Below are 23777 nucleotides of genomic sequence, written 5' to 3'. Positions count from 1 at the left end.
TGATGACTTCTGATCTCTTCATGTGCTTGTTTTCTTCGAGTCGGTCAATGGCATTATAGAAATTTATAATAGATACTTATAATTTGGGCATCCAATGTATATAGGCATGCATGCATTCGACAATGAAAGCTCAGATCATGATCCATCAGCTGGTTAATTTGAGTGCTGGTCGGTCAAGCAGGTTGTTTCAACGTTTTTCGTGCAGCCAACGACCATTTTGCATGGTCTCCTAGACCATTAATCCCTTGCGAAACTTAGGGGACCGCTCGTGAATCTCGAGTCTTCGGTACTAGCTTCTAGCTAGCTTCAGTTAGGTGTCTGCCTAGTGATAGAAAGGAATTAAAAACTAAAAAGGGAAAACCCCTTTCCATGCATGCAAATAACCCGTGCAGTACAATATATTAGTTTCACATCTATACTTATCTGTGTCTGCTAATTAGGTTAAAGATACTGATCATGATCTCCCATAACTTTCTAAACCAGTTATTAATATTGGTGTGTACAGATAAAAACAAGATCTTGTTTTTCCACAATAAACAATATTAGATACTCCTGGCCATGCAGCCCGATTTGTCAAATTCATGACTTCCTACTCAAGCTGTGTTAAATCATGTCTTTTCACTTGAACTTGAAGCAGAAAAAGTAGTAAAGGAGTTATCGACGGAGTTGAAAGCTCATGAATATTGGTTCGGTAATATACATCATGTGGCTCTCAATAACTCGATGGAGGCACGTACGTGTAATGAAAAGCAGGCCATAACACACGATGCAATGTCCCACACCACAAAATCCTGAAAGATTGGGGTTCTCATAAAAGACGATAGAATTGACGTGAAATTTCTGATATATATTCATATATATTAGGCTGATTCAGTAGTACTTGAATACCGAGTAAAAATGAAATGAACTAAAACTTTCAGCTTCTAATCAGAAATAGACACATATAAAGCTCCGAGGTGTTTCCGAGTCACAAAGTTGAACAATATGGGGCCCAACCGGAATATTGATATGCATTAATTATTATGTTCTTGATCATTTATCCTTTGGATAACGTTCAACCAGTCTTTCTCGCTCTCTCTTTCTATATATATTTCTCTGGAGGATGAAGTTTTACGTGATAAGGGCGGCAAGAATGTCTTGTCATTGATGACAACGCAGTTTGAATTGTTTTAATTCGAAGAAGTGCCGTGCTTGAGTTGTTTTATTTTGTTGGGTCAGTTTTAAGGTCTTAATTTGATCTTTTGTTTCACATTATATATATATATATATATCATTGTCATACATACATATATGTATGTATGTCTGATCCCTAAGATATATGGAATAACCAGCTTGTACTGAGAAACTATCATCATGAATAGGAAAGAAGAAGAAAAGCTGGTGGAATTGAATGATTATATATGGAATTTTTCCAACGACCATACCTAACCCTATCTAAACTCTGAAAATTGTATAGTCTATTTAGACAGGCCATGTGGGTTGTAGTAGGCAGGCTGCGTGATTTATTCTATTTATAAATCAGTGTGAATAATATATATAGTACTAAAGTGTTTACGTAATTTGATTTAAAATATAAATTTTAAAATTATTTAAATTTTAAAAATTAAATTTTATTATTTAAGTGATACGAATGACATATTAATCTACACATTAATTTAAAAATATAATAATTTACGAAAAGATAATATAGGTCCAGATTAAAAATCAAAACAAAAATAGAAAAGAAAAAAAGGAAAAGGAAAGGCTGCCAATCAATTGTTAGTCTCCATGTGTGACTTGGTTGTTTGTTTTTTCTGTACAAAAACTTTTTAACTTTTGAATCGAGAGACACGAGGATCAGTAATGGAATAATATATATTATAAAGATGATCTAACGGTAGAGCATGAAGGTAACTAAGAAACAAAGCACAAAACAAAACAAAAAATGCAGCATGTTAATTAGTGTGCATGCTTACACGTACAATCCCCTTTATAGATTAGAATGTGTTAATTTATAAGTTCACATGACATGATGGCAGAGAAAATTTTAACTGTTTTTTTCCTCAGAAGATTCCCTATCAAAGAAATTTTGTCGCATTATATGTCACTAAACAAAACTCTTGTTACTTATGCATCAACAGACAACGTGGTTTCTGACTGATGATCATGTGGCAATTATATGGGCACGTACCATCTTTCTCCTAAGCAAAATGAATAGCTAAGGGAAGAAAGTTATTCTGATAACAGGCAGAAAAAAGGGGTTGAAGGGAATCGATAGGGGGGGTGGAGGGGGTGTCAAAGAATAATTGAGGGGGCCGGCCGGGAGGAATACAAAGAGAAATCAAAGCTAAGCTGCTATAGCTAGCATCATTTTCTACACAGATGTCAGTCAATAAGGCAAAAATATCATGCATGTTCCTTACTCTAGATCGAACATGGTTCAAGTTGCAATGGACACGCCGGCCTGGACATAATGAAATTGAAAGGATCAAAAGGCGAAGACAAAGAATGATTCCTGTGCCATTTTTTATTTGGGTAGTTAGGATGCCTTTTTTTTCTGCTTCTATTCATGTCTTCTTGGTACCCTAAATATAAAAACTGGGATATATAATTTTAGAGGTCCACCTAAAACAGATTTTCCTTAAATCAATGGGAAAGAGAGACAGAGACAATTAGAGGGGTCTGTTCCTAAAGTGAAGACAAGTGCTGATAGTGATGGGTAGCCTTCTTCCTCTATGATCTGTATTCTTATGCATGCATACATATATACTTACATACGTACATATATGTATATGTAAGCTGTGGATCATGATATGAAGGGCCATGTGATGAGAATCATATGCCTATGCTGCCTGGTCAAATGGGTAATCGGCCGACAGAACACGTGGCCATGATTCAGAATAACAGTTCTTTTGTTAATGTCATCTGGGAGATGAACAGGCTACACTTATGCAATTTGAAAAAAATTCTATGTGCAATCATTTTTGTGCACTCTTTTGTGCATTCCAGTGATATGATTGGTTGGATATTAAAAAAAAAATTAATCCAACCAATCATATCAGTGGAATGCACAGAAAGTACGCAAAAGTGACTGTATATAGCATTGCTCATGCATTTGTGTCTGTGACAGAGAGAACCGAGAGAAGTGAATTAAGGAGTCAACAAAGGCAATTCGCGTGGCTTGAAAAGTCACGGTAGTTGTGGAAGTTTTTGGGCCAGAGGTAGTTATGGATGCTTTTTCTTCTTCTTTTTCTTTTTTTTTTTTCTTTTAAGTATGAGAGAAAAGTAAAAGGATGGACGAGAGTGGAAAGAAAATTGAAGGACGAATTTCCATTTTTGATTAGATAGAATAGAAAAGGTGAAGAACGAGGAGGTGGCTGTAGATTCAACATCTGGGTCATCGTTTTTCATCCTAAATAAAAGGAAGAGAGAGAGAGATAATGAAACTTACATGAGAATTGACAATTTTATCTTTCCAATTTGTTAGACATACATTCAAATACTTATATCAATTTGATAGATACTTCTTACCCAATACCCAATATTAAAATCTCTTTCCATCTCAACAATTAAGAAAATTAAATGATATTCATTAGATCTATTAATGACTAAATCCGAAGTTAAATCTCCAAAGTCAGTAATGCCAAGTGCCATATTAATAGCATTGACAGAAGAGTAGAGCCTTTAAAAAAGGGAAGGGTAGGTGCTTAATAATAGAAACGTATAGATAATGTCCAGCCCGCCCAAAATATAACATCCAACAACATATCTGATCATATGTATTATGTTGGGACCTGAATATGACATTAGAACTGCTATGCCGACACCGCTAGTTTCCATATTTTTCTCCATACTCTCACCTCTTCTCCTTTTATTTGGTCTCACATATTCATCTCTCATGATCTATAAATATATAAAACTACCCCACAAGCTTACTGGGTTTCTCACAAATTGTCAATAGACATTATAGGAAAGCGATTTGTAGCAATTTTTATTTACAAATGGATCCTCTAGTGAGAGCATTACTAAACCAAGCCTATAGGCGCAAAAAAGGAACTTTAAACCTAAAAAGGATGAAGAAGGGTTATGGAAAAAGATCTTATGTATTCAAAGATCTTATGCTTTCATATTGAAACAAATATCCTTCGATTATATTGACTGATCTGGCGATGAAATGCATGCATATGTCTTATGTTAATTACGTATATAAAAAGTCACCTAAATGATCAGCTAATGTGATTGAATATGATGAAATTGAGGAGGAGGAATAACATACTTTATATGACAAATACAAGATCAATTGGTAAATTTGGCCTGCCGTGAGTGGACCAGTCACGTTTAGTTTATTTTAAATATACTAGTGCAATTAAAAAAAAAAAAAAGACCTTTTCATGTAGAAATGCGGGAGGGTTCAGAAGCACCACCGCCCCACTATAAGTAAATAAATAACCATAACTTGTGCTCTTGAAGATAAAAAGGGTCAAACTTGCTGCATTGGCTCCTCAATATAAGCAAGTCCAGAGCCTCAGACTATTATGCCAGCGGCCCAATCAAAGTGACTCCCACAGAAAGCTGAAATATGAACAAAATGGTACCTACAAAACAAAGTCTAATTTGAAATGAGAATGAGGAAGTCTCTGATGACTGATTAACATTATGCACACACATCACAAGGAAACTAAATGGAAATGCAAACAACAAAACCAAGGCTATATTATTCCAGGGACGTATCATTAAAGCTCAGAAGATCATCTTCATATCCGAAACAAAGCATGACAACGTGAGTAGCTGAGAATGAGCAACAATTTGAGAAGTCATTTTCATATTGAAATATATGATTCTGGAATACGTCGGTGAAGGAAAATCGTTTATTGAATGTCATCTAAAATATGTAGGCAAGCTACAACTGTTGCAGCCACAGAAAGCTCTTCTACCGCAATGCCAGTATATCCCATCACCACAGCTACAGCCCTGCAAAACTTTTTGTTTTTTTACAAGTAAACAATTGTATTAATAAGAATAGGCCTAGTCCAAGTACACAAGATGGTATACACGAGTTAACGCTATGAAGATGAAAAGGAAACAAGAAAGTCATGAAGGCCAAGGCCATTAAAATCTACAATTATATGGCCCATAAAAATAATGTTCTAACAAAAACTGATCTAAGTTCCTCTAGAGAGCGTTCCTTGCCTTTAAGCGTCCAGTCATTTCGCTCCTGGCATAAGCACCACAAGATACAAATAGGCACCATTTTCCACACAGCTGTGATTTGTGGAGCACCTCCTAGATTTGTCCAACTGGCCAAGAACTCAACCACTGTGGCAGGCATGACCCAAGCTAGCTCTAAACTGCAAAACACATCATCCCATAGTGCTCTAGCAACCTCACAATGCAGTAGAAGACGATCCACAGTTTTACCACTTTTCTTGCACACAGCACCAGTCTACTATGATCACCCCCCGTTTCTACAAGTTATCCATCGTCAAAATCTTACCCAAAGAGGCTGACCAAAAAGGTGGTGCTTTAGGAGGTGCCCTATTTCGCTAAATCCTCTTCCATGGGAATTGATTGTCTTGCAATCGTGTGAGAAATTTATAGAAAGAGCAAACTAAGAATGTACCTTTACCTGTGGGTATCCACCACAACCTGTCAGCTCCTTGAATGTTCGGTCTCATGAAGTATAGAAGATGAAAAAAATCTTCAAAGCTACAAATTTCCCAATCTTGGGCAGCCCTACTAAAGTTCACGTTCCATTGGACTTGATCCCCAGATATCACCATAACATCAGCCATTGAAGCTTATTTTACACAAGCAATCCTGAAAACTGAGGGGAATGAATCCTTAAGGATATTATAACCACACCATAGGTCACTCCAAAATTTAATTCTAGAACCATCTCCCAACATAAGTCTAGTGTGACGAGTGAAAACCCCCCACCCTCATCTAATATGCTTCCAAACTCCCACTCTCCCACTCCATAAGCCACTCACCTCTTTAGTGCTCCAAACACACCCCCCCCCCCCCCCCCCCCCCCCCCCCCCCCCCCCCCCCCCCGCCCCAAAACACACAAAAAAAAAAGAAAAAAACACACCTCCATATTTGAAGTCCATCACCAACCTAATGTATCTCCACAACTATTTCCCAAGTAAAGCCCTATTAAAGATCCTCAGATTTCTGATTCCCAACCCACCAGAAGAAATTAGAGATCATAACTTATCCCACTTGACCTAGTGGAATTTGAATTCATTCCACATACCACTCAAAAGGAAATCACGATGCAATTTCTCAATCCGAGTCACCACACTAGCTGGAATTGGGAATAGAAATAAGAAATACATTGGTAAATTAGACAAAGTGCTTTTGATTAAGGTGATCCTACCACCTTTCAACAAGTACAATTTCTTCCAACCAGCCAATCTACGTTCAATCTTCTCAATCACTATATCCCAAATCCATTTAGCCCGTGATTCTGCCCCCAACAAAAGATCAAGGTAATTCATGAGAAGAGAGGAAACCTTACACCCAAGAATGTTAGCCAACTACCGGATGTTGCAAATATTACCAACTGGCACGAACTCTGACTTGTTGAAATTCAATTTCAAACCAGATGTCACTTCAAAACAAAGTAAGAGAGCCCTCACTACCCGCATCTAGTTTTGTTTTGCCTCACAAAAAATAAATGTATCATCTGCAAACAATAAGTGAGAAATGTTAAAAGTACCCCTATTGGGGTGTCACCAACTAAGAAACCAGCCACAAAACCACTGTTAACCAAGGCCGAGATCATTTTGCTAAGCGCCTCCATAACAATGACAAAGGATCCCCTTGTCTTAGGCCTCCAATTTACATAAGATGCCCTTATTCCCAGATTTTAATCTACTATCTGGGCATTCATTGGCAATGAAAACTGAGTCAAGAATTTGACTACCCTTACAAAAGCGTTTTGGGGTTTTGAAATGATCTTTCCTAACACCTCCCCTATGCAGTTTGCAAGCACTTTGGATATGATCTTATACACCCCATTTACAAGGCTAATGGGTTGAGAATCTTTCACTTCCGTTGCACCAAGCTTCTTAGGGATAAGTGCAATAAAAATGGAATTTACGCTTTTTTCAAATTTTCCAACCGAAAAAAATTCCTAAAACACCTTCATTAAATCCTCCTTCACCACATCCCAACATGTTTGGAAAAATCACATAGAGAAACCATTAAGACTAGGTGTTTTATCTTTAACCATTTTCCTCACCACGCCATGAACCTCCAACTCCTCAAAGGGTCTCTCCAACCATGAAACACTCTATGACTCTATGGACTCAAAGGCTATTCCAACAAGCTTTGGCCGCTATCCCACCTATTTAGTAAGTGTTCGAAAAAATTAGCAACATGCTCTCGAATCACAAGAGTCTCTGTACAAGCCACGCCATCTATATTCAGTATTTCAATGGTATTAGTTCTCCCATGAGAGTTGGCCACTCTATGGAAGAACTTTGTACTTCGACCTCCTTCTTTCAACCACAATGTTCTGGTTTTTTGCCGCCAAGAGATCTCGTCCAATAAGATAACCGTCTCTAGTTCTAACACTAATTATGCCTTCTGACACATAACTCTTCCAAGGAAAGGGCTAGACCCTCCTAGATCCTTTCTAATTCGTGTATCTCCTCCAACATAGACTTCTTCCGATCACCTATATCACCAAAGGCTTGATTATTCCAAAGTTTTAAATCTTGTTTCAAAGCTTTCAACTTACTGGCCAAAATGAAACTATGAGTGCCATGAATCTGATATGAGAACCACCAATGCCTAACCCTGTCCACAAAGCCTTCAATTTTCAGCCACATATTTTTGAATTTAAAATATCGACGCACTCCTTGAATACCATCACAATCCAACAAGATAGGAAAGAGATCCGAACAAATGTGAGGCAGCCTCCTTTGACAAATCCGGATAATGACTTTCCCACTCTGACAAGACAAAATATGTCCAATCTAAATCACATATGGTGATTGGACCACGTATATGCTCCACCAATGAGAGGAAAATCCACCAATCTCAAGTCCAAAATACATTTCCGAGAATTCCATCGTTGCAGATCGCATAATACTGTCTCCTGACCGTTTGCTTGGGGACCTTATAACATTAAAATCACAACCTATGCACCATGGTGTGTCCCACCAACTATAAACTCCCGCTATTGCATCCCATAGAAGTCTTCTATTGCCATATGAGTTTGGCCCATAAATACCAATGAACGCCCACAAAAAATTTTCTTCCACATTCTTAAAGTAACATGCCATTGTGTATTGCCCAATGAATTCCTCCATTTTCTCTACTAGCCTTCTATCCCACATAACTAATATACCTCCTAACGCCCCATCAGATGCTAAATAAGCCCAATCTGCATATGTACAGCTCCATAAACTTCGAATGATTTTTCTTGTAATATGTTTCAGCTTAGTTTCTTATGTCCACCTTCCCCTCAGGAAGCAAAATTTTCACCCGAAGACGCTTATTGGCCTCATTGAGCCCTTGGACATTCCAAGAAATAATTTTGGGCTTCATAAAGAGGATGTTATTCCCTTCCCTTTGGGTCTTTCTCTACTTGAACTGCCCTCATAATTTAGAGGCCAAGTTAATCTCTTGAGCTCCCTCTGTTTTTTAGAACCTGATCTTTTCTGCTGAACATGACCAACTTCAATGGCTCTAAGCAAAGCCATGAATTGTTCTTCAAAACCTTCGCATTAAATTCCCAACAATGTTATATTTCCTTCACTTTGTGTAAAACCCAATCAGAGACACTGTACTGACTTGGTAGAAAGCAGTTCAAGGGTACTAGCTCCCCAATCATGTCTATCCCGTCCATGGGTGTCCACTATGACTTCAACAGCACCCCCATCTCTTCCTTAACTCAGTTGAACTTACCATCCCAATCAGAGGGGTCGATTATAGGCACTAACATTTGAGAAAGCCCTTTCTGTGACTTTATCTGTATTCTCAGCTTCAGTAAACAACACATGGCCAGTTCCAGATGTTGCGCAATGGGCCAGTTCCAAATGTTGCGCAACCTTCGCCGGCGGGGAAACCACCTAGGTCTCGATTAAGGACTCTCCCTTGCTATCTGTCCTGATTGGGCCTGGGATCTGACATCCAAAGGTGCAGCATCAATGAGATCCCTTTTAGATTCTACTACCATCAACTCTCTCTCTATCAAGTTCGTCGTCAAGGCCATCGTCGACGGTTCCGCCACCATGGTCTTGTTTGTCGAGACCTTTTTCGACGAGGTCAGACGACTCTCGCCAGTGGAGGGCCCAACCACGCCCCCACCTCTTCCCTCTATCTTCCCCCATGGCCTAAAGCCCAGATCGTGGGCCCCCTATCACCTTTGGGCCACCTGCCTTTTCATTCTCTTTTGACAACCCTACTGCCCGAGGCCCAACAGATCATGTCGAGTCCCTTGGGTCCTTATTAATTCCCACGGGTTGAAGCCCAACTTGATTTCCCACAACTATATGCTTATTAGGCCCAATATCATTTCTAACTGCGTAGCCCAAGCCCACAACCTTGTCCTCCTCAACATAGTGTATTAGAGTAGCCACTTTATCCTGCAGATCTATCAGTTGGGATTGCATGTCCTTTAGAGTACTGTGCACACCATTGCTTGCTAGAGCAACAACGGGCCTACCACCGCCACCCTTCCAGTGCGCACGAACTATACCAGTGGTGTGTCGGGCCATATCAATCTCTTGACCTTGTATGCATCTCACGGTGGTTTGCTACCACCGCCTGCCACGCCACGTGTATATTGTTCTCGGGACTGCACTGGTGCCATCGTTTGCACCACGGCCTCCTTGTACAACTGACTTTGTGTTTAGGTCCCCACCCCCAATGGTCTCTATGATACTCCGCCTATGTTACAAAATGCGATCCCCTTCCTCAATGCATCTACAATCCTCCTCCAACCTTGCCCCTCCATATCTTCCTGTATAAAAATAAAATTTCACCTTCCACCCCCACCATGCTCTACTGACACCATGAAACAGCCATTGGCATTTGAGCACCTCTATGCAATGACACTTCTGGCACCCTCCCTTGATGTGGTGTAAAAATCCTTCGTCCTCCCCTTCAAACACTCCTCCAATGCTTTAGCAAACCACTGCATCGTTAACATCCCAAGTCTCACTTCCTTCACTATCTTCCAAGTACTTTTTGTTATGAGCAAGAAGCTTCCTTCCTTACTCAAAACAAATGCTTTTGATTCTATAACTAGATTTCTTCTTAACCCCATCCTACTCTACGACCCTTACAACTCACTACTCAGTCGTGATCTCACCACTTAGTCCAACCAGGCCTCATCAGAGTTTTTGGTTGTAAAGAATCGTTGGTTGTACGGAGAGAAAACGTAGATTGTATGGAGACAAAACCTTTTTATCTTTATAGATGTCCTGCAAAACTTGATTGACCTATTAGGGCCTTTCATACTCCATAGGCACGGAAAGAAGTACTACAAGCTTTAGACTAGGTTCGGGCACTTTAAAAGTTCCTCTCACTTTCCTGGCCCTATATTTTCCTTGGTTAATTAATACGGAGATAATTACATTGTTTATAAAGAGGAGTGATACACTCTAATATGGAAATAAATAAATGGGAAACAAATGAAAAACCAATTCTAGAAAGAAATCAAAATAAAATCAGCCGCATCTACACTTCGAAGTCGGAGAAGGATTGAAGAGATTATGGCATTATCATGCTCACCAAGAAATGACCCGAAATTGGATCTTCGTTAATTTGAGATCAGAAGTTTAGTGGATAATGAAACTCAGAAAGGCAAAGAAAACAATGTTTGAGGACAAACTCAGATGGGTTCAACGAGAAGTTTCAATGGCCAGTGCAATGGGGTTTGTGGAACTAAGCATTTCTCTACAAATGTGCCTGAAAATATAAGCCGACTGCTTAATGTAATAAATTTTAACCTTTGGAGATACTTAATTCTACTAAGACTAAACTTAATTATGCTCAATTTATTTTTATTTTTTATTTTTTATTTTTTTATGTTGATGCAAGTATCGATAGATGTTTCTTCCTTTCTCATTCTCACTTCTCTTTCTAAAGTTTTATGTTCATCCTAATTAAAGCATTACCAAAGTCATGGTTTTCATCGCAATAAGAGCAGGCCAGCCCTCTCTTGCCAAATCTATGGGAAAAAAGGAAAGGGAGCTGCAAAGACTTACTTGCTCAATAAACTATGGCACAAGGGAGGGTAGCGCGAGCAGGGGACGCACTAAGGATAGGGTGAATCTTGGCGATCCATGAAACCCAAGATTCTTTCATGGAATGTTCGCGGCCTGAATGACCCGCACAAATGACTTCGAGTGAAGAATTTACTAAGGGATTGGCATGCAAATGTCATCTGTTTGCAGGAAACGAAACTACAGTTTGTTGACAGGCACGTAATAAGAAGTTTGTGGAATTGCCGTTATGCAGGATGGACCACACTTGCTTCAAAGGGCGCCTCAGGAGGTATTTTGGTGATATGGGATAAGAGAGTGGTAAATTTTGTTGAGGATTGTGTTGGGGATTTCTCGATTGCGTGCTCTTTCTCGAATGTTGGCGATGATTTTGTTTGGGGGTTTGCAGGTGTCTACGGGCCAAATGAGGATAGTAGGAGGAAATTTTTTTGGGATGAAATAGCTGGTTTATGCAGTTGGTGGGACATCCCGTGGTGCATAGGGGGCGATTTCAACATCACTTGCTTTCCGAGCGAACGGTCGGGACTTTCTAGTTTGGGCTTAGCTATGGCAGACTTCTCAGCACTTCTTTTCGAATTAGACCTGATGGATCTTCCTTTGGCAGGAGGAGATTTCACTTGGTCAAATGGAAGGGCTCGGTTGCGTTTGGACCGTTTTGTCGTTTCCTCTTCGTGGGAGACTCGTTTTCCTACACTGTGTCAAAAACGCCTCCCTCAGTTATGTTCGGATCATTTTCCTCTTCTACTAGATTGTGGGGGCCTTCCGGAGGGAAGGAGATATTTCAAGTTTGAAAACATGTGGCTAAAGGCAGATGGGTTCACTGAAAAAGTCAGCTTGTGGTGGGCATCCTACCAATTCACAGGGCACCCCCAGCTATGTTCTAGCAGGAAAGCTGACAGCTTTGAAGAATGATCTAAGGAAGTGGAATTTGGAAGTCTTTGGGAACATTAATGACAAGCGGGACAAACTTTTTACAGAATTGAAACAATTGGATGAAAGAGAGGCTGAAATGGGGTTATCAACTGAAAATAGGGCAAGAAAATTGATTGTAGTCGCTGAGCTAGAAAAAATCACCCTTATGGAGGAGATCTCATGGAGGCAAAAATCACGGGCACTTTGGTTAAAGGAAGGGGATAAAAGTACAAAATTTTTTCATAAGGTTGCAAACTCTCATCGAAGGAACAACGCCATAGAGATCCTTCATGAGGAGGGCAGGGTTATCTCAAGTCAAGACGCCATTAAGGATCATATTGTCCATTTTTATGATAAGCTTCTGACAGAGCAGCATCCTTGGAGGCCCAAGGTGGATGGTCTAGTTTTTGATCCCATCGACCACACAAGCGCATCTTGGCTGGAGAGACCTTTCGAAGAAGATAAGGTGTCCGGCGTGGTAAAAGGTATGAACAAGGATAAAACCCCAGGACCAGATGGATTCCCAATGGCTTTCTTTCAAGCCTGTTGGGATATCACTAAGGAGGACCTAATGAAGGTCTTCTCGGAATTTCACTCTTTCATGAAATTCAAGAAGAGCCTTAATGCCACTTTTATCGCCCTCATCCCAAAGAAGGCGAGGTCGGTAGAAGTAAGTGATTTCCGACCCATAAGCTTGATAAGTGGGGCCTACAAGATCATCTCAAAAGTCCTAGCAAAGCACTTAAGTGAAGTCATGGGGAAGCTCATCTTGAAGTCGCAAAATGCATTCGTAAAAGGAAGACAAATACTAGATTCGGTCCTTATCACCAACGAATGTCTGGAGAGCAGAGTCAGAGACGGCACCCCAAGTATCCTGTGTAAATTGGATATGGAAAAAGCTTTTGATCATGTGAATTGGGATTTCTTGTTATATATTCTTGGTAGGTATGGCTTTGGGGAAAAATGGTGCCATTGGATCAAGCATTGTATTACAACTACCAGATTCTCTATCTTAATCAATGGCACTCCCGAAGGCTTTTTCAACAGCTCGCGGGGTTTAAGAAAAGGAGATCCACTATCGCCGCTCCTTTTTATTCTTGTCATGGATGTACTGAGCAGAATGATGGAAGGGGTGGTGAACAGGGGACTCATCTCGGGTTTCTCAGTGGGAGGTTCCTCACAGGGAAGCATGTCAATCTCCCACCTTCTTTTCGCTAATGACACCTTGATCTTTTGTGACCCGGATCTAGATCAGATTCACTCTCTAAGAGGACTTCTCTTCGGTTTTGAAGCCGTCTCAGGTCTTAAAGTGAACTTAGCAAAGACGGAAGTAGTCCCGGTTGGCAGGGTCTATAACTTACATGAAGTGGCTACCATTTTGGAATGTAAGATTTCATCCTTGCCTCTACAATACCTTGGACTTCCCTTGGGGGCCCCTCATAAATCCAAGGTAATGTGGGAAGGGATCATCGAGAAAATTGAAAGCAAATTGGCGGGTTGGAAGAGGATTTACTTGTCTAAGTGAGGGAGAATCACGCTTATTAAGAGTACGTTATCTAACCTCCCAATGTATTTTCTTTCTCTATTCCCTCTGCCTGTAGGGGTGGCAAATAGAATGAAAAAGATCTTCCGTAATTTCCTTTGTGGAGGCCTAGAAGATACAAAGAAATTCCATTTGGTAAAATGGGACAAAGTATGTACTCCTTTGGCTTGCGGAGGATTGGGCTTAAGAAAACTAAGAACCTTCAATAAGGCACTTCTTGGGAAATGGTTATAGCGCTATATGCACGAGGAAAATGCTCTTTGGAGACATATTTTGGATGTCAAATATGGAAGCATTTGGGGTGGGTGGTATACAAAGGAAGTAAGAGGCGCGTATGGAGTGGGAGTTTGGAAATTTATTCGGAATGGTTGGAATGACTTCCTCGGCAATTGCAAATATGAGATGGGAAGGGGCACGCGAATAAGTTTTTGGCATGACATTTGGTGCGGGGATGTAGCTCTGAAAAGTGCTTTTCCTTCTCTCTATAGGATTGCGCTTGATCCGGACTCCTCAATGGCTGAGAATATGTGTAGTACTGCTGAGCCCATTCACTAGTCTGTGAGATTCACCCGCGCTGCTCAGGATTGGGAGGTGGGAGACATCACAGATTTCTACAGCATGCTATATGCACTGAAACACAGGGCAGGAAGGGAGGACAGATTAGTATGGATATACACCGGGAACAAGAGATTTTCAGTTCGCTCATATTACAAGGCCTTGACAACCCACTCCCCTAATACCTTCCCTTGAAAGAGCATCTGGAGGAGTAATGCCCCTCTCAAGGTCACTTTTTTCGTTTGGTTGGCTTCTCATGGCAAAATATTGACAATAGACAAGCTAAGAAAGCGCAATCTAATTATAATGGATTGATGTTTCATGTGTAAACATGACAGTGAATCAGCGGACCACCTTCTCCTTCACTGTGAAATAGTCAAGGCCTTATGGGATGAAGTTCTCTCAAGACATGGTATCGCATGGGTTATGCCAAAGATGGTAATAGATTTATTGTACTGCTGGCAAAGGATTGGAGGAAATCGACAGATTGCCGCTGTTTGGAAAATGGTACCGTTATGTCTAATGTGGTGCATTTGGAATGAAAGAAACAGCCGCCGTTTTGAGGACAAGGAACGCTCCCCAGCTAGTTTTAGGGATTTTTTCTTTCACACTTTGTTATTGTGGGCCTCCTCTATTGTACTAAATGGAAGGAGTTTTAGTGACTTTTATGCTACTATCCGTAGCACGTAGTTTGTAATTAGGCTCTTTCTTGTATACTTCCTGTATACCTGGGCTTTGCCTTTTATGTGGATCAATAAAATCTCTTTTACCTATCAAAAAAAAAGTCATGGTTTTCATCTTTTAAGGAAATCGACTAATCATTAATTTTTAAATTAAACTTTTGTCAATAGAGTAATTCCAATGGAGAATTTTATTTTAGGGTTCACAGTGCTCAAAGCTAGTGGTCAAAGTGTTCACATTAACTAAAAAGTCTAAAAGAATATGATAATTTCAATGCAAAGCAGAGGAAGGTCTTCTTACTGTGCTGGTCTTGCATTTTCCAGACATCAAAACACAATTTGTAGAGAATGTGAAATGACAAATGAATTTGAAATAAAAAAATAAATAAAAAAACACTTAGTATTCCAAACCCTTTTCATTACCATTATTGAAGACCTTGGCTACGTATTTTCTACACTTTTAACAATCCAGATCGAGCACATTGTCTTCCATAAATTTGTAAACAACCTGTAGTATAACTTCACCACGTGAGCCCTTAAACCATTTATTATGGAATTTATATAAGCAGATGCATGCTAAAGAAAAATCAACAGCAAAGATGATGAAGCATATTTTTAGGAAAAGCAAAACATATCACTGCTTACCTTAGGCATAGAAAAAACTGAAAAAGGTCCTCACAAAGACAAGGAGGGAAATGAGTGTCCCTCCAAAAAGACATGCTCGGAGAACCATTTCCCTCTTCCATGGGCTCAGCAAAGTGAAATGGCTTAGGGTCACCTCTAGAAGAGATTCTCCATCCAAAAAGTAGACCTGATAAAATTATTACAATTAAGAGAAACAAATAATATGGTCATAATAGGCCAGAATACAAACATCATTTTGGTCTTCCTTGAAAATGATCATTTTGGGTGATGCTCTCAACAAAGTAATCATCAAAAATATGTTTCTGCACATCTTCAGACAATTCTATATGGGATATTGTTTACCAATTTCTCCTTTTGGTGATATTAGTTCACAACCTAGAATGGAAAATGAAAACCTTCCTTGTCAGTTTATAGTTAAAGGTATTAATGATATAGGCTAATTGATAATTCACATCATGGCAAGATCTTGTTTAAAATCTGAAAAGTACTTCCCCAAAAGCAGGGGAAAAGATGAAAAACATACACGACTAGTCACCAATCGTATCTATACCCGCTTAATGAGATTGATAACTGCAACCATGTACTTACCCACCATTTGGATTAAATCTCATAAAATTTTATTGCCATGATCACCATTATAATCCCATCTCTAGTTACCTCTTTCAAATCCGCTACTCAGATCACAGCATCAATCACTTCTCCCAAACCCACCAACAACGTGCAATTTTCACTGTCCACATCCTATTTTTGTGTCCATCACTATTACCAAATTTTGAACCACCATCCATTCTTCCGATGACCCAAATCAAACCTACTTCAAACCACCCCCCCCCCCCCCTTCTCTCCCACATCAGCAATGTCACCGCAACTGACTTCCAGTCCTCCCATCTCCAATGAGAAAGACATGAACCAATTCCCACGATTGATAAGGCTTAAAAATCAAATAAACACACATCTTTCAAGCACTGAAAGGAACACTGATCTTTCCATAATGCCGCATCAAAATCCAAACCAAAATTTTGAACAATCCAATTAATTAAAGCAAAACCAAATCCCCAAAGAGTTCAATCAATTGATGGATGTCAATTCTGTAGGCATTTTTGTAATTTGGAGTCTTGCTATATCCACTGACAGTATTATGAGAGAGAGAGAGAGAAGATGAAGATAATGATAATGAAAATGATAAAAATAAAGATCGTGAGATAGAAATTGTTCTTAACATGTTTTCAACCTTAATAGTATACTCTTGAGTTTTAACTAGTATAAGCTAGTATGACATCAAAAAATTTCTGTATATTTTTCATGACAAGTATTGGAAATGGGAGATATTTCCAGTTATTTTGCACTAAAACAAGCCACATAGAGATGTGCAATGTCCAATACCAACTGAGGTCAGGTTCCCTAAGATATACGACTAAGAAACATCTCAGATATCCAACCAAAGAGCATATTAAATTAACCCATGGGAATCGGGTCAAACTATTAAATCAAACAAACTCTCCTTATGCATGTATAGACCAAATATGTGACTCTCAGAAGCAGACTTGAAGCCCCAAACACATAAAAGAAAGCAACCCCCGGTTAAAACAATATGCAATATGTAAAAATGGATGGAGGGATCACCATGATACAATGCAGCATAGATTTGTCTGACAAAGACCAGCTTATTATAATGTTATGGCTATACAACATCTTTACAGGCTCTACAATTCCTTTCCCTCAACAAATTCCACCTCATGCATAAAAAGTACAGATTTCACATTTTCTGCGTGAGAGTTACGCCAGGAGGCAATGTTATGATAATGTAAGATCATCTCTATCTGTGAACAGCAGGTGAGAATGAGTTTGGGTGGTGGTGGTGGTGGTGGTGCTGTGGCATTGTTTTTCTGTTTTATAGATTTTAAGGAATTAGATCAGCAAGGTCAACCCAAGACAAGTACAAATCTCATACCATATTCGGTTGACTGCAAACCTCACAACATGTATACCTCTGCACTTTTGCTTTAATGGCCTCAAACCATATGACTATTGCATCACCTTTGTATGGTCAATTCAAAAACTTAATTTCATTTACCTTGCTTCCCCTTTGTGTCAGTGTTTTATCTAATGAAAGTACAAACAAAGCAACCCAATGAATCTAGTGCTTGATGTTTATGGCGAAGTAAAAACTTATTTCATTTACCTAGCTTTACCTTTGTGTCAGTGTTTTATCTAATGAAAGTACAAACTAAGCAACCCAATGAATCTAGTGCTTGATGTTTATGGCAAAGTCGTCGAGGAAATACAGACTTTAAAAAGTAAGAATTTGACAACCAATTAGTTATTAAGACTTTAAGCTTAATATAGTTAACTGTTGTACCAAACTATATTAGTAAATAATTTGTTGACAAACATTTTGACAGATAAATGTGAGGGTGTGTGTGTTGAAGCGTCTAAATACAATATAAGATTGATACAAGTACTTACTGGCAAGCTATTGAGAAGAGCAAGTGTTAGAGATACATGGAATGTGCACATCAGAACTCTTTCAAGTACATTTGGAAGGCTAGTACCAAAACGAAAGGTCCAACGAGGTTGATAAGAAGTTAAATGAACCGAACTTGCCATGGATATCACATCACCAACAAAAACGAAAGTCCCATGACATTTGGCTTCCGCAAGATCAGAAATCTGAGAAATTGAAAATGAATTTCTTCCAAGCTGCATGCACTCTGGAGAAGATGATCTCAAGTATTTGATCTCAACCCAGCTCAAACCTGGCATCCAAAGTGGACTTAAGCACGACTCATCCTAGGGACACCATCATAAAAAATTTCAGCAGCATTAGTCAGTGTATTAAGCACTTCCTTGTTCGAAGCATATAAGACTTGAAAGTAGGAGAAAAGGCAAATGCTTATTCAAACATTTCTTTACCAGAGAACATGTGCAGCTGCTTCCATTGGTTATTGTTGCCCATCCATCACCACATTTATTAAGCTTGACAATGTCCTTAGCATTCATGCAGTTGGAATCCTGTCTTCTCTTTGGATGACCATCTTCACTGCTACCACCATCCGACATTCTCATATCAAGACAGGGAATTTTTGCAAATGCAGTAAGATCATTAGGACAGGCAGATTGGTTGTCTACAGACAGAATCTTCTTGGGATCTTCTGTCATGAAATTGGGGACACAATATCCTTTTCTGCCAGTAACTCTCCCAAAGTCTCCATTGTATTTGGAATGATTTGTAATGTGAAGTGACACTTCATCTATTAAAGCTGTCATCTCCATCCACTCTTGTGCATTATGGATGCGAACACCATCCAACGATATAATTGAATCCCCAGGAGACAAATACTCAGACAAAGGCGATGTAGACGATAAATCCAAAACCTATTCCATACAATCGTTAAAAAAGGGTAAAAATGTGTCAAAGTCAGCCACACATACCTACTGATATATAAAATGTGACACAACTAAATGCTTGTGATGTTGTACCAAGGGACATTCATTATGAATGTAGAAGGGACACAAGATCAAGGGAAGGAGGAATAGCACCAATCCACAACCTGCACAACACTAAAGAGAAAAGCTAAAAGGTAATCAGCATTAGATTTGGTAGCTTATGAACTAGCTAAAAGATGAAAATCATACAAATCCAGAAATGAAATTAGAAGTTTAGAACCACTTATGTGCATAAGCCTAATTAAATTTATTTTTCTAGCATAAGATTTTCTGCATACTTTAGCAAATCAAAGATTTACTTAATAAATTTTACCACTTGTAGTTTGAGATAAGTTTCAAAGATACCTACACGTGACTAAAACAATCAAGTCTGGAGTTTTTACAATTGTAGCAATTAAATCCAATGAAAGACTACTGAAAACTGGCAAATTTGATGCTGTCTCTCTCAAAAAGCCTTTTTTTTTAATATATATATAGATAACCAAAGATGGGCTAACCTTGCAAAGAGTCAAGCTGTCAAATCACGTCAATCTCATTACGCGCATCTTTGATTGCATACTAGTTGTTAGAATGAGGCCTAGATTGCTCATAATAGAAATATAGCAACTCAAATTGACACACACCCAAATTACAGGTTACTGCGATTTAATAAAGCCTATAAAATCATATGATCTTACCACTGCATTGTGCCAAACACCAGCACAATATACACGAAGGGCAGTAAACTGTGGCAATGCTTGCAGCAACTCAGAATCAAAAGCCACCAGAGCACCAGGAAATAGACCTGCAATAAAAACAGCAATGTACTCCATCTGCATGCCTTCACTGCTTTCCATTGAAACATTGCCGACAGCATGAAGAATGAGAATCTAGAATTCCACATATTTAGATATAAAGTTTTGTAAGAAATCAACTACCATATCTTGCTCCATAATAAGTTCAATCATGTGTGTAAGAAGCTGTTTATTACACTAGATTTCCAAAAAAGAAGTGGAAAGAGATTGATGACTACTACAACTTAAGATTCACCAATGACTCAGATTAGACTTTCTGAACTCAAAACATTATTTGTGAAGCCTGCAATCAGACAATTCTTCTTGGAAGTGAGAAAAATAAGCATATCAAGTTGTTTTGCAGACAAAACTTAATACCATTTACAGAAATAAACCTCCATAACCCCACCCTACTGACACTACTGATTTGGGCAGGTTTTGCTAGAATAATAACTACATTTTAATTTAAATTGATGACCAATTGATTTTACTCTCAGAATTAATGTGAGCATTCAACCATATATTTATCTGGAAAGAATTGATAAGCCACAGATAGAGTAACTGCTATCACTAACCCAAACTATGTGATACTAAGACAATCAAAACTCCATTAAATTTTAAAAGTCCAAATAATGCAGGAAGAAGGCTTTCACGCTGAAAATGATGTATGAAAAAAGCTGAGATACCAAAGTGGATGTAGAGTTTCCGGAAAGCAGCTTGTCTTAGGGTTTAGGGCAAGCTAGGGCAATTTTGACATGAAAAGGGATAGGGAGTAGAGTTTCAAATGGTGTAAGGGAAGGATCCAATTTAGAGATGAAACAAAGAGGAAGACCTTAGGTTTGAATGTTGGTTCTTAAGATGTGAACAACAACCCAAGAATAGTGTTTGAACTTTCTTGGGTTGTTTGGGAGCTATCAAATGAATGAGTAGCTGGGGTTCTTCACCATTGAATTTGAGGAAAATAATAAACGCAAAATCAGACCTGAAATTGGGTATAAAATTGCTGGAAATTTAAAGTGAGTTTAGAAGGAAGAAATAGGAGACAAGCATAGGCAGTAGGCATCAGAGTTAGTTTTCCCGAGTATCACACTTGGGTTTTCTCACACCCAACAAAAGACTTGCATCACACAATCCCCAAGAGCAATCATAGCTGGAAATTTCATAGCCATCTTGTTCATTGAATAAAAACCGTTACATTAATATATATAGATGTCTTACACGCATCCCCAATCCCAAAACCTAATAACTAGTAAAGCTTACAAATAAAACCTAATAAGATAATAAACCCAAAACAAGATTCAATGTACTGATAATGGACAAGCTTATAATGTTTTTTCTTAATGCTCATTCCATTGGTCGATTGTAATAGATTTTAATGCCATGAATATACGTGACTGTATTGTATATCTAGACTTGTCTTTCCCGTGTACTTGGGCTATGCCAACTTTTCTCATCAAGAAAAATCTTCTTTACCGATAAAAAAGGAGATCTGATGCCCTAAACTTCATTCTATACCTAAATATATGAAAATTTCAAAACACTCCAAACTCCTATAATTGAGAAAATAGAATCAAACAAAGCCAACTTCTCACCCTTTTTTATCAATAAAGAATACGACATTCTCATCCTTACATCACCTAACTGCCAAAGCCTTGAACAATAAAAAATAAAAGACACAAGATTCATAGCTTGAGACTGTATAATCCTTAGGGCATGCCCCTCAGGCATTAGTTTATCACTTGCTTTGATGGCAAAGGGTTCCTTTCTAGCTATCAAAGAGGACTAATAGGGGACAAAGGCACATTTCTGTACTTCTTTGTAGCGATAATTACATCAAACTTGATGGAAAAGTGTTTTTTTAGTAATTTTTTGTGGCATTTTATAACCAAGTTAGCTTTTTTCAACTAGCATTCGGCCCTGTATTTCTATAAGAGGTGAAGGGAAAGAAAAAGGTAAAATAATTTTCAAATGATACCATAAAGTCAATTGCATTTTGAAATTATCTCATTTTACAATACACGGAAAAATATAGTGCAACTCAACACTGATTTTCTTCATCCATATTTCTTTGACTAACTAAAAAAAAGGCCTATCGTTTTCAATGTTGTACGTCAGATACTTATAACAAAGCTTAAAAAAAAAAAAAAAAGATACTTATAACAAACGGTATATTGAAAAATGCCAAAAAAAAAAAGGAACGGAACGAAGCTGACCATGCAGCGGCAAGAGCATGCCCAAATTCGTGCACAGTTACAGAAATCAAGGTAGAAAGAAATATGTAGCCAGCATCGGCAAGCGACATGCTCAAACCAGAGACCTACGTATGCAGAAAATAGGACAGAGTCGTTTTGATTAATAATTCAGCATCACAGCAACAACAACAACGACAAAGAATCAAAATACTAACTGAGGGAGAAAACCCGAACAGTAAGGCGGTAGAAAGATTTCCGAGCTTTGTGTTTGGTGGGAACAGAAACAGGGCTTTGCCTAATTCCCAAAGGAGGATCTGGTGGGGAGAAAAATTAGTGAGCTGAGAACCGAGATATCAATCGTCAAAGATTAATTCTCAAGCAAAGGAAAAGGTCCTGTCTGGTAGAGACCATACCATGGTAACGCCAATCAGTGCAGTTAGGCCAAAACCGATCCCAATGGAAAACCATACTCTCAAACTCCTGTTCGAATGAATGCGAGGCACATTCAGTCAGTCGGTCAGTCAATAAGTAATTAACAGTTTTCACAAAGTTCTCTAATAATACTAATAAGAAGACAAAGAAGGATTAATAACAACAGTAAGATGCAGGGAAGATGCGAGAACCTGACATGTCTCCGTCCAAAACGGAAAAGGGGTTGATTGAGAACAGAGATTTTATAGTCGCAGTACCTGTGGGAGTGGTAAGACATTCATATTGTTAATTGTATCACGGAAGAAATTTGGTATAGATTAGAGAGAGAGAAGTCTGAGATACTGACCAACAGGAAATGGTGTTGGAGAGGTTGTGGGCGGTGGCAACAGTGGTTGTACGCAAAGGCAGGAGGGACCGAGTCTGAGATCGAGTGCGTCCCCTCCCAAACCTTCTCACTCGCCTCCCTTCCATTTCCATCACCGCAATTTCAGTCCAGTTTACTCCTCACTCCGTCTTCTTTCCTCATACTCACAATTATACCTTATTGTCTAGTTTGCTTCTTGATTTTGATTTTAGCATGATAGTTGTGAAGCAATTTTTAAAATGGATGATATCACGCTGAGTACCTCTTACCACTCCTTTATTATTTTATAGCATATTTGTTATTTTTATTTTTATTTTGTTATTTTTCAATATCCTTAATCATTAAAATATATATATAACTTCTCTATTAGTCATTTCTTTAATTATTAAATAAAAAAATTAAAAAAATAAATAGGTTGTAAGAGATAATAAATCTATCATTATCCTTTAAAATTCCATTTCATTTAGCATTCCAGTTTAAATACTGAGACTACATTTGAGTAGTAAGATCTCAGATTATCTGTAAATAGTGGTAAAAGAATATTAACTAATAGTAAATAGTAATAAAAAATAATAATAAAATATTGAATAGTAATTGAGCACTATCTAAACACAACCCAAATAAGCAATATTTCGATATCGCTGCATTCTGATATACTATTTCAAGATTAATTATATATATATTAGTCATGGAGCAACATGCGAAACACATTTGGCTAGTTGGGAGAAAAAAAATTGGAGATTAGTAATGTGCACAAAGGGTAAAAGTAATATGATTTTTTACATAAATTTGATTAGTAAATAATTTAATGCACAAAAGCAGAAAAGTAAATTTTAGCAAGCATCTATAGATAATGATAGGCCAGTGAAATCAAAATTTTGAAATTCGTTAAATTTCGGGTAGAATGGTTGGAATTTTTCATACCAAAATAGTAACTAGCATGGTGTAGGACACTGTTCCATATTAGATCAAATTTCGGCCACTCCAACCAGTTTCGGTCCATTTTGGCTAG

The 23777-nt window shown here is 38.4% G+C and overlaps 1 protein-coding gene across 5 annotated transcripts; it reads right to left on the bottom strand.

Annotated features, from left to right (window-relative positions):
* Positions 1 to 4233: 4233 nt before the first annotated feature.
* On the bottom strand, positions 4234 to 22993 carry LOC122275557 (membrane-bound transcription factor site-2 protease homolog). 5 transcript variants are annotated; one of them, XM_043084669.1, is made up of 12 exons: positions 22748 to 22993; positions 22593 to 22658; positions 22383 to 22449; positions 22185 to 22283; positions 21991 to 22094; positions 19682 to 19829; positions 19038 to 19118; positions 18471 to 18932; positions 18024 to 18347; positions 15558 to 15723; positions 15336 to 15420; positions 4234 to 4958 (listed from the first exon to the last, which is right to left on the bottom strand). In XM_043084669.1, exons 1-10 carry the CDS (start codon positions 22876 to 22878, stop codon positions 15559 to 15561), a joined length of 1647 nt encoding a protein of 548 aa, XP_042940603.1. In that variant the 5' UTR covers positions 22879 to 22993; the 3' UTR covers positions 4234 to 4958; positions 15336 to 15420; position 15558. The 5 variants fall into 5 exon arrangements, with proteins under 5 accessions (XP_042940603.1, XP_042940602.1, XP_042940601.1 ...); XM_043084668.1 differs by having other exon boundaries at positions 4234 to 4588; XM_043084667.1 differs by having other exon boundaries at positions 4234 to 4574; positions 22748 to 22992.
* Positions 22994 to 23777: the final 784 nt, after the last annotated feature.

Source organism: Carya illinoinensis, chromosome 9 (assembly GCF_018687715.1).
Source record: "Carya illinoinensis cultivar Pawnee chromosome 9, C.illinoinensisPawnee_v1, whole genome shotgun sequence".
NCBI lineage: Eukaryota > Viridiplantae > Streptophyta > Magnoliopsida > Fagales > Juglandaceae > Carya > Carya illinoinensis.
The sequence above is the reverse complement of the archived record's forward strand: the minus strand, read 5'-3'. Positions and strand labels throughout refer to the sequence as shown.